This window comes from Scedosporium apiospermum (genome assembly GCF_000732125.1).
Source record: "Scedosporium apiospermum strain IHEM 14462 chromosome Unknown SEQ_SAPIO_0154, whole genome shotgun sequence".
In the NCBI taxonomy this organism is placed as follows: Eukaryota; Fungi; Ascomycota; class Sordariomycetes; order Microascales; family Microascaceae; genus Scedosporium; species Scedosporium apiospermum.
Window position 1 is genome coordinate 116,989 of NW_015971855.1, and position 11,077 is coordinate 128,065.

Below are 11,077 nucleotides of genomic sequence, written 5' to 3' on the forward strand. Positions count from 1 at the left end.
ATAGTAGGATTCTAATAGTAGGATTCTGATGTGTTTATTCGGCGTCTACTTCGGCATCGGTGTTAAGGACGGTGTGGAGGAGCCTGATCCTGGCGAGGTCAACGGTGAGGATATCAACACTTCGTCTCAGGAGAAAGTGCGGCGACTTTTTCCAGTCGCATCGATGGCAGCGTCACACTGAAGCACGTCCAATGAATTACGTAGTCGATGGACCGGGCAATGGATGGACTGGTCTGGAAAGCCAATGTCTGAGTTGATGAGACGATACGCTCGGCTTCGAGGACCACGAGGCCTTGGCGAACCGTTCCTGAATCTCTTGAGAGCCGTGTCGGGCTTGCTTGCCTCTGGAGGGATCAATTGATCTGATGTGAGCAACCCATCCTCGTGTGAGTAGTGCTACCATGCGCTGTAACCTCAGGTACCGAAGTGCACGATCAAATCAGTCGAATCACTCACAGACCCTTTCTGCTTACGCCAGCCTGGAAGGAATTGATCTCCTTTGGTGGCGCCGACCAGAATCACCTGTACTTCGTAGGGGCTCTGGTGCGGGCAGATAAGGGGCGGTTCTGAAGAGCAGCCAGGGGCTTGGGTAATTTTACCTCTCTAACGTCGCCACGAAGTACCTTGTAATAATACTTCGAAGTAAGAGTAATTTACTTCTGCGAAGGAGGTTGATGTGACGAGAGGCTGTGAGGAGGGAAGGCTCGATTGACAGATGTTCTCGCTCCTCTACCCCTGGCGCTCTGTGGGGGTAACATCCGGCACTAGCAACACTGAAACCCACTGAAGCGACTGCTAACGTTCCATCAACCGATGGGAACATCCACCAAAACAAAGCTCAACTGCCTCGATCTTGATGTTGGCGTTGATGGACAGACACACCAGTCGTGTTGGACTGAAGGTCACCAGTCGATTCGAACGAATTGACATCGTCAAATCAATCTTTCGACGTTCTGCAAAGAGGCAACACCACTTCGGTGATCAACATTGAACTGATATGGTGAGACCCCGACTCGCCTTACCCACCCCCAATAGAACAAGGAGTTGATGCGCTGACTGATTTATTGACAGAGGGATCAGTTGGGTTGAGCATTAAGACGCAGAATTCACATTTGATCCCAGCTTCGTCAAAAACGATGTCGTAGCTTGTGTGCTCTGCCCACTCCAACACAACGATCTTCTATATTTATTGTTCCATTTGATATTATAGTCCCGATCAAGGATGGATGGCTCAATCAATCAATGTTGATTAATACCCTCCTCCCAGAACCCCCTGGTCGCGCTGAGGCCCTCAGCCCGGCCCAGTACTGTCTCCACCAGCCGTTGAGCCAGCCAGCCGATCTGGGCGCTTTCCCCTGTTCTCTCACCAAACCATCAATGAGTCCAGCTCCGAAAAAGCGCCCGACGGTCAGTCGGTAAATAAGCGAATCGCCGCTCCTCTCCGCTCCTGCATGCAGAGTACTCCGTACTTCGTGGACTGCTTTGATTGAAGCAGTGTTGCTCCAGTCATCCCCTTCCCGCGTGCTTGATTGGCTTTGTTGAGTACCTCGTAACTCTCATTCCCCTTGCCAATCCCCAGCCGCCATCCCTCCCAAGCCATCATCGATTCTCCACTCGCCTTACCGGCACGGGAAACGCTCCGCCTTTTCGCCTGAGCTCGGATGCTCTGGAACCCTGGACAGACAAAAGATCTTCGGAAACCCGTATTCACCACGCGTTTAGAACTGCTGTCTGTATTCATTGCTCTCTCGCTCTCTCTTTCTCTCTCACACACACACGCACACCCTCTGCTACCAACAAAATCTTACCAAACAGTCTACCGTCTTGTATGAAGTAGAGTCGCAGCTCACTGTCCCATCGAGGCCTGTCTGGTTGAGTTGAGCTGCATCCTTCCTCCCATGTCCCATAAGAATGTCGACTTCAACGACCATGGCCAGACCTGACTTGGTCCAATGTACGAGATAATCATTGGTCGCTCTCGTTTTCGTCAGCCCCCATTCGTTGGCCTGTTGTATCTTTTCATATCTCGCTGCCCATGTACAAGCCCCATGTTCCATTCCGTTGGTCGTTGTCGATGTCATTTCCTACTTGGCTATTCCATCAACATCAAAGCAGCCACCGGTTATATCCGATCTTTGTGGCCAGAAAGACTTGCTTATTCGTAGTCACAGCCTCTAATGCGCCTCCTCCTCCTTCTCCTTCTCCTTCTCTATTCTAGTCATTTCCTTCTCCTGAAACAGCGTCACTCCGACGTCCTCTCACTCGTCAAGGAAGGCCCTACTCCTTAATATCCAACGGCCGGTGGCGCTAGTATCGGCGCCAGTCCGCAGACGTACTTTGGGCGATGTGGCCGGGAAGCAATCTCAGATCTATATCAATAGGGCTAGGTCTTATTTGGAGAACCCGGTAACGTCCTTCGAGATACGAGGCCGTCCATCTTGTCCCGGACAACTACCCCTTGGTCAATGGTCCGGGCCCAATGCTGACTGTAGGAGGTTGTCAAATGGCACTTCTCTCTTCCCCGTAGTTGATGCCTCTTCCTCTCCCCGCATCCATAGGCACGTACCTCTAGATATCCACTTTCTACATCTCTACATTCAACTCCGTCTACGCGCATACCAGCTGCACCCGCATATCATAGCTGGATGGGGCCTGCTATTGACCATGCTCGGGTTCTCGGCGGCACCATAGTCGCCACTCTCACCGCTCACTCATACCATCCCCCTCTTTAGCTAGCTACCCCCGTATCCCTCATCCTCTTTGATCACGGAGGTGAAGGAATCTATGGCACCTTGAAATGGCTGCGTCGACGGCTTTCTTCCGCTTGCAGATGAAGCCTCCCAGTTCAAAATTAGTATCCACCCTCCTTCGCCCGGCGTCTTAACGTCATACCCCGCGGCAGACGGGGCTCACCTCACTCCAGAGATGGCATACCGAGGCTGCAAACTATTGAATCTGCAACCCAGACTCCACGGACCTCTATCGATGCTACCTTTGTGAGAGTTCCCGTCACCCCATTTTTTTTTGGCATCCATCCATACTTCATTCATCTCCGCGACCCAATCCTCGTCGCGGGTATGTGTAAGCCCATCGCATCGAGGTTGCCGTGACCATCTCCAATCCCCTATTTCAGATCCATTCCCGGGTATCCGAGCACACCTCGGAGCTATCCAAGACCGGTAGAAGATGGAGTTGATACTTCATCAGCGGTGGCCATCATGACCACAGTCACGAGCATGAGTGAGGCTGTAAGCCGGTCTATCCTCGAGGCAAGTGCCCGAGAGTGGCATCATTGGCAGGTACCTTGCAGATGTATAGCCTCCCTCTTGGGGTATAAGAGCTCCATGATCCCCGGCCTTATCCCTCTCGTTCTGGACTCATCATCCAGGTCGATCCAGTCTGATCCGATCACCGTTCCCTTCGTTCTTTTTTTCTTCAGCCCTTCTTTCTTTCTTATTCTCTTCTTTATTCATTCTTTAGATAGAACCACCTGTGTCCTCAACCATGAGGCACCTCTTCCTGCTTCAGGCCGTCGGCCTCTTCTTCGGGCTCGGCAAGGCCGCTCCTTCGCCTGTCGATGTTGATGTTGTTGCTCCCCGCGAACTTGCCAAGCGTGCTCCTACCTGCAACACCCCTTCCAACAGGGCTTGCTGGTCCGATGGCTTCGACATTAACACCGACTACGAGGCCAGCATCCCCAACACTGGTGTCACTCGCAGTGTAAGTTGTCGAATGACCTAGTGCATGTCCATAGACCAGGAATCTAATCGTTTCTCTAGTACAACTTCGTCATCAGCCAGTTTGAAAATTGGGTGGGCGGTGATGGAGTTGAAAAGAAGGTCGCCATGCTGATCAACGGTATGAGCTACATGCCGCCTCCCATGCCGCCAAGAAAGCCATCATCAACTAACCTTCCATAGGCCAGTTCCCCGGTCCCACAGTCAGGGCTGGTACGTTTCGTTCCCATTCCTACCGCCGCAAAAGAGTAAAAATGATTGACATTTTCTTTAGATTGGGGCGATTGGATTGAAGTCACCGTGACTAACAACCTCACTTGCGACGGGTACGTTGTTCCTCAGCACCAGCTACATTCGGACTCCCAATTTCCTAACGCAGACTAGAACTTCTCTTCACTGGCATGGCATTCGTATGCAGAAGAACTCTGTCAATGATGGTGCCAATGGTGTCACCGAGTGTCCTCTTCCTCCCGGGGAAACCAAGACTTATCGATTCCGGGCTGAACAGTACGGAACTGGATGGTAAGTCAATGTACCCTAGAGCCAAGTCCCGGGGAAAGCCCCTAGCTAATACGCTTCAGGTATCACTCTCATTATTCTTCTCAGTATGCAAACGGTCTTCTTGGCACCCTGGTTATCGACGGTCCTGCTTCGCTTCCTTATGATGAGGACCTTGGTGTTTTCCCCATCAACGATTGGTATTATGGCGACGCTGAGGAGCTCGCCCGCGGATTAATCCCACCTCCTGGTGCCGCTCCTGCTGCCGACAATGTCCTCTTCAACGGAAGTCACGTCAACGCCAACGGCGGTGGTCAATATTCCCGAGTCATTCTCAAGCCTAACAAGCGCCATCGACTTCGATTGATCAACCCGTCCGTCGACATTCACTACAGCGTCTCCCTCGCAAACCACGACTTGACTGTTATTTCCACCGACTTCGTGCCCGTGAATGCCTTCACCACCCAGTCCATCTTCATGGCTCCCGGCCAGCGAGTTGATGTCACCATCGATGCCTCCAAGACTCCTGATAACTACTGGTTCAACGTCACTTTCTCGTCCGGCCCCTGCGGAGCCTCGCGTATCGCCAAGCCGGCCGCCATTTTCCAGTACGAAAATGCTTCTCAGGGTATCCCTACCAGCCCTGGTACGGCTCCTGCCGACCCGTTCTGCCAGGACAACACCAGCTTCAGCCCCGTCATCTCCCGCACAGTCCCCTCTGGCTCCTTTGGTGTTAGTGACAACAACACCATCGACATCGAGTTGGTTCAGAAGCCCTGGGAGGATGTTCCCAACCGTGTGTACTGGAACATCCATGGCCATGACATGAACGTCACCTGGGAGAATCCCACTCTCGAGTATGTTGCCAGCGGAGACTTGACCTTCCCCGAGAGGTTCAACATTTATACCGTTGAGAAGGACAACGGTGCCGTAAGGACCAACCCAACCCCATTAGAGTCTTCGACATCTGTGACCAAGTGCTGACATGCTGCTTTTCTCATAGTGGGCTTTCTGGCTTATCGAAAACACCAGCGTCCTTCCACATCCCATGCATCTTCATGTAAGTATCTTCCCAGTTTACTTACCAAACTTGACCGCATCGCCTAACACAGAACAGGGTCACGACTTTTACGTCCTCGGCCACTCCGACCCGCCCGCGAACCCCTTCACGGCGCCCATGACCCACTTCACCCCGTCGTCGGATCTCTCCAGGCTCAAGTGGAACAACCCCACCCGCCGTGACACCACCTTGCTTCCCGCCAGGGGCTGGCTCGTACTTGCCTTCCGCGTCGATAACCCCGGCGCGTGGCTCTTCCACTGCCACATCGCCTGGCACGCCGGCCAGGGTCTCAGCCTTCAGTTCCTCGAGAGCGTCGCCGAGATTCCCGCGACCGTGGATCTCGCGCAGCTCGAGCCTACTTGCACCAAGTGGACTCAGTACTACGCCACCTCTCAGTGCAAGCAGTGGGATTCCGGCTTGAAGAAGTTCTAAGCGATGAAGCACGGGATGAGAAAGTCGGACAGGCAGTTCCCTTGTCTTACATTCTATCTTTGTAATTTGCTCTTTCTTTTCCCTTCATGGGATCTTCTTGACGCTCGTTTTTCTAACTTTGAAACATTTGTTTTTTATAACTTCATCAGGAGGGCCCAGTCCGCGCTTTTTGAAACCTTTTTAATTTTTACCTTTATCTCACTTTTAGTGGACTGGGCGGTTTATGTTTGGATGGAATTGATACGGGATGGACTTCACTTCTTCACTTCTTACCTTCGTTTCTCTGGGAACGAGGCCCGTTTTTTCAGAGCACACTGAACAGTGGCTCAAGGTCGTTGGCTGGATTGGTGACTGGATCTAACTTAAGGAAGAAAATATACATTCTTCACATCTCACTCCCAAGAGCACACGTCCATTGCTATTGTAATTCGTGAGAAATGACACAACGAGATGGAACCGTCAAATAATCGTAACACAGAGTCACTCTCCAAACGCAGAAGTTTGGGCTGCCTCGTTGAAAAAAGTTCTTCAGGAAGCCTGGGTCCGACAAAGTGTAGTAGTGCCCTGTGTGTTACAACTGGGCAGGTCGTCTCGTCACTCCCTTCCCCCGTCCCCCCTTCTCCGATTCCTAGATGTATAATATTCAAGCCATATTTACGGAATCCTAAGTAGTGCCCAGGCTTCCGAAGTAAGAAACTCTTAACCTACCCAGCAGCCGATATCTAGGTGTTCTTGCAGACAGAGGGCTGCCCACCTGCTCGGCCGCAATCAAACTCACAAGGGTCACCAATCCTACCTCTCCAGTTTCCCGAGAAAAGTTAATGAGGTAGGAAACTTATCAACCGAAAATGCCGGAGAGAGCCCGTTTTATTTCCCATCATATGAAGGGCCATGCAAGTAATCACGTAGGCCGAAACTGCGACAGTCAGGGCATCCTAATAATCTGAGGGGCTGCCAGGGCGTCGATTTCTTCTATGAAGAGCCCTGTTGGTCTCCAAGTCTAGAAACAACGACCAACGCCTAAATCTCCGAGTTTTCATGCACTCTAACTTGCTTATATCTGGATCTCCCTCACCATGATACGCAACTCGGCTAGGGTCGGACGCTCTTCCGGCCTTGGACGCATCGACGCATCGACGATGGCCTGGAGCGGAGGTGGAACAGGCCATTCGATAAATAGTGTATTGGCCCATTCGCGTAAATCATGCTTTTGATACAGTTTCCAATATCATAGATATCGGATCTAGGGGATCACCCCGAATCCTCGGGATCTCCTTGGAATGCGACCTCGCGGGCCTCCCGCTGTCCCCAGCGGCTTTCGAGATCGCAGACAACTAGACGTTGCCCATCATCCTGAAAAGATAAGATTCTCGGCATGCAAGTCGCGATGGACAATGCCAACCGAGTGAAGACAATCTAAGCCGTTAATGAGTTGTAAAATCCAGCTCTTATAAACAGCTAGGGAGGAGAAGCGACCAAGGGTGCGCCAGCAAGATGATAGCTTTTCGAAGACGAGCCCCCCGTTTGTAGACCTGCCGAGAAGCTAGCTGGATGATGTTAGGAGGGTGTGGGTTGCCTGGTATGGAGTTGCCCTGGCACTTGATGAGATTTTCGATCTCGCTTCGGTACTTGCTCTTCTTGACAAAGTGCTTCTCGGGGTTCAGCAGAGATGAGAGGTGATTTGGAAACGAGCTCGCTCACATCCTCAGAGTCATCTTCCGGGAGCTCTGGAGGCTCTGGACAAGAATTTAGAGGACGGATATCATCGCCATCGATTTCAATGTGACTTGATAAGGGGTAGGTTGCGATGGAGCCGTAGGATATCTCCCGAGAGAGTACCTGGAACGTCGAAGATGCGTATACACTGGCCAAGCATCATCGACTTGATTCTTATTAGCCATAGCTTGGTGATCGGTGCTGATTCTGAGTGAGGAGGTACGGATGGCGCTGGCATTTTGGGTGGGTTGATGTTGGGAGGCTGGTTGGCAAGTTGGATGAGAGTCTCGTCTGCTCCCCCGTACATCGTACATAAACCGCGACAATGGAAACGCCAGGTTTAATTGGGTCCGAGACGACGCGCGAATATGCATGGTTGGTCGTTGTGCTGTTCTTGTTGTTTTCTCTCACTCTCTCTTAATCCTCCCCAGCTTACGTTTTGCTTTTTATTTCATCTTCGTCTCTCTCCTTCTTCTTTCTCCTTGGAAAAGTTTCCGATTCTCTACTCGTTCTCTTCTCGATGCTTAAATGCAGACCTAACATCCCTTGGCTGTGTCTTGACGCTGATGTGTTCCGTCTCCATTGCTCTAATGAGCATCTCGTTGCTTCCGCTGCACCACTTCCCACTTCAATTGAACACTCTTCATAACACCGAATATTGGAACTTGAAGAATCTATGTATTAATGTTTTGCGATCACCAGCACATAGCTCTGATAACTCATGCGGGCCAGTTTGCCGCGCTGTGGTGCGGTCGAGTGCGTCTAAACTAAGAGCGTCAACATTGCCGCCTTGATGCGAGGGATGACGTGACGATTTCATCGCATGCCTCTCGATTACTAAATTCACCTCGGGTCATCAGATGGAGCAAGGCCGGCTGGGGGATCAAGCCTTTACATCCTCCCGTTCATGCCACAACTAACCGCCGACTCTGATCTGCGGGAGCGATCGATTTGATGGGTGGTTGGCTAGAGGGCACGATCTTTAAGCGTGGGGATTAAGCTAGAGACTCCACAAAAGGCTCCAATGAGATGGCCCATTAACATCAACGATCAATACTTCAGTGTTGCATTCAATTCCTGGATGAAGTCGGTGTTGTTAAGTTGGTGAGCAAGTGTGCGTTGGCAGGTCTTTGAAACAGTGGTTCACAGAGTATGTGGGTGAAACAAGACACACCCGCACATTTCTTGCCTAGATGGGACGACGTACTTCCTAGTCAAGAGACAACAGCGCATCATTAGATAGCGTTGCTGGACCTGTCGCCCACAGAGGAGAGGAACAAACGGGATGAGCTGCAGGAGTACTGAGGTACGTAGTACGTGGGAGATTTTAGCAACATTATCGCCATGGATGATGTGTCTTGTCGCCCTTCGCTGGGGGTGGTCCTGCTTCTGGTGCGGTACAAGTACTTCTCCGTGGAACTCCTAAGAAGTTCATGTTATCGTTTCCTTCGCTGCTTCACATCTCGGGAGGGAGCCTGTATTATTAGCCTGGGTCTCGTCACAAAATCTGGCCAGCCCCTCCGTCATCCCCCAGGACAGAGGCAACGCTGGGTCCGAAATAGAGTGGATTGCAATGCGTCGTGGCTGAGCCGCCTGTTTGGCTCATCAATACTACCTCCCGGTCAATCCGCTGTGATGCGAAGACTAGGAATCTGGTTGACTTGCTTCTGGCGGGAATCAACGCACGCAGCGCCCAATGCTCCTCAAATGCTGCCATGCTGCCATACCGCATAAGCCTGTACCTTTTTGTGGCCTGCATAAAGTCCCTAGCGCTTGGGTGATGTGCGCATTCTGGTTGACGTCTTTGGGATGGACATTAATACCTCAAGTTTACCTCAATGTCGTTGGCCAGAAGTACTTTTTTCCCTTCCATGATCTTGTTCACATAACGGCTTTGCCGGCCCTTTGGGGAGAGACACGACGACAAACGACAAAACGGTCACTTGGTCTTGAAGGACAGACACACACACCAATCAAAGTGTCTAACTATTTCGGATGACGAACAGCTGGGGTCACATCGGCCAATAGGAAGGACAGGCTGGTAAAACGGTCTTGCAGAGACAAGGACCTAGACACCAATTTGATCCCTGGAGGTACTTCGTATTGACATTGCCGGTTTTGCGCATTCGTTGGGGATGATTGATCCAGGACAGCGTGCTTGGGAACAACCACACTGCGAAGTACACTACACTGCACTACACAATGCTACAGGGCCGAATACCGAGCCTCCACACTGATGAAGTGCACTATTATGAGTGACATTTGTGCCTCTGACTGTTCTGGTGTGTCCAGGTTCGGTTTCTGCTTCGCCAAATTTCCAGAAAATTGAGCCACTCCCAAATTAAAACTCCCGACGCTGCTTTTTCGTCGCCCCGTCTGCCTCTCCATCTCTCCCTTTTCTTCCCGTGATTCCATTTCAACCCCAACGCCTAATCATTCGTTCCAATATTCTTCATTCCAGACTTCTTCTACAGGTCTTATTTTTTACCTTGACAAAACTCCTTTGATCAACATCCAAGTCAATCTTTTCGGCCTGCCCACGCACTCTCTCTTTGACTCACTTTCCTTAGTCACGCGTTCTTTCCTGGTTTCGATTGCAATTGATCGATCGCACATCTCACTTTTTTGACCACCAAAAGAAAATCTCTTCGACAGCTCAACCAATCTGGCCTGACACGAATCCTCGTCGGGATCTCCACGCACCAAGAGCCATATTCGAGACCTTATATTCCTTTTTTTCCGCGCTCCCAAAACCCTTGATCGACGAGCATCTTCCATCGAGCCTCACTTCGAGTAGTTTGCGCTATTACGACGCTAACCACGTCTGGTGGTTCCTGGATTGAATAGGCAAAACTTTCTTTCTGTGCTCGCGATTACCACAATGTACTACAACAGGATATTCCGACTACTGGTCGTGACTCTTTCTATCACTTCGGTGGCTCAGGCTAGCCTCGTCCAGCATGGCCGTATTCCCGATGGTGCGATTGTGAAGAGGCAAGAGACTGGCGTGAGTGCGAACGATGACCCGACCACGACTCCCCCGCCTCCCGCGACTTCTCTCACGCCCACGTCCACCCCTCCGAGTGATGATGGCAATGACAAGGACTCAACTACTTCCTCTCCTCCTCCCGCCAAGACCGACCCGACTACTTCTCAGCCAACGCCGACCAAGAGCACGACGTCGGATGACTCCAAGCCCAAGCCTTCAGACTCACCCGATCCGACACAGCAGCAGCCCACTACCGAGACTTTCGTCCACGTCATCACCACTACCAATTCCGATGGTCAGCCTACTGCCATCACGTCCTCGGGGACCGTCACTAAGACGCCGGGACTCTCGCAGGGTAGCTCTGGCGGCACCTCTGGAATGACTAAGGAGACAAGGAATATCGTTATCGGTGTCGTCGTCGGTGTTGGCGGTGCGATCGTTCTTGGCGCCCTTGGCTTTGTTGCCTGGAGGATCTGGGGACGCAAGAAGCAGGCCGAAGAACAGGACAACCTCATGAGCTACGGCGACAAGGTCGACGATGGAAGCTCTCCTGGCGGCACGGTTGGACATGCCCGAAACCCCTTCCAGTCAACCCTCGAGACATACCACGCGCCGACGCAAGTCAACGCCTCGTCGAACTTCTAG

General features: G+C 51.7%; 1 protein-coding gene and 1 pseudogene across 1 annotated transcript; both read left to right on the forward strand.

Moving 5' to 3' along the window:
- Positions 1-3,504: 3,504 nt before the first annotated feature.
- On the forward strand, positions 3,505-5,727 carry SAPIO_CDS9845 (Uncharacterized protein; the record flags this gene model as incomplete). The annotated part of the gene is made up of 8 exons (XM_016791143.1): positions 3,505-3,720; positions 3,780-3,858; positions 3,921-3,950; positions 4,012-4,063; positions 4,122-4,259; positions 4,319-5,165; positions 5,239-5,295; positions 5,353-5,727. 8 exons carry the CDS (start codon positions 3,505-3,507, stop codon positions 5,725-5,727), a joined length of 1,794 nt encoding a protein of 597 aa, XP_016638987.1.
- Positions 5,728-10,324: 4,597 nt separating this feature from the next.
- Positions 10,325-11,077, forward strand: SAPIO_CDS9846 (annotated as a pseudogene; the record flags this gene model as incomplete).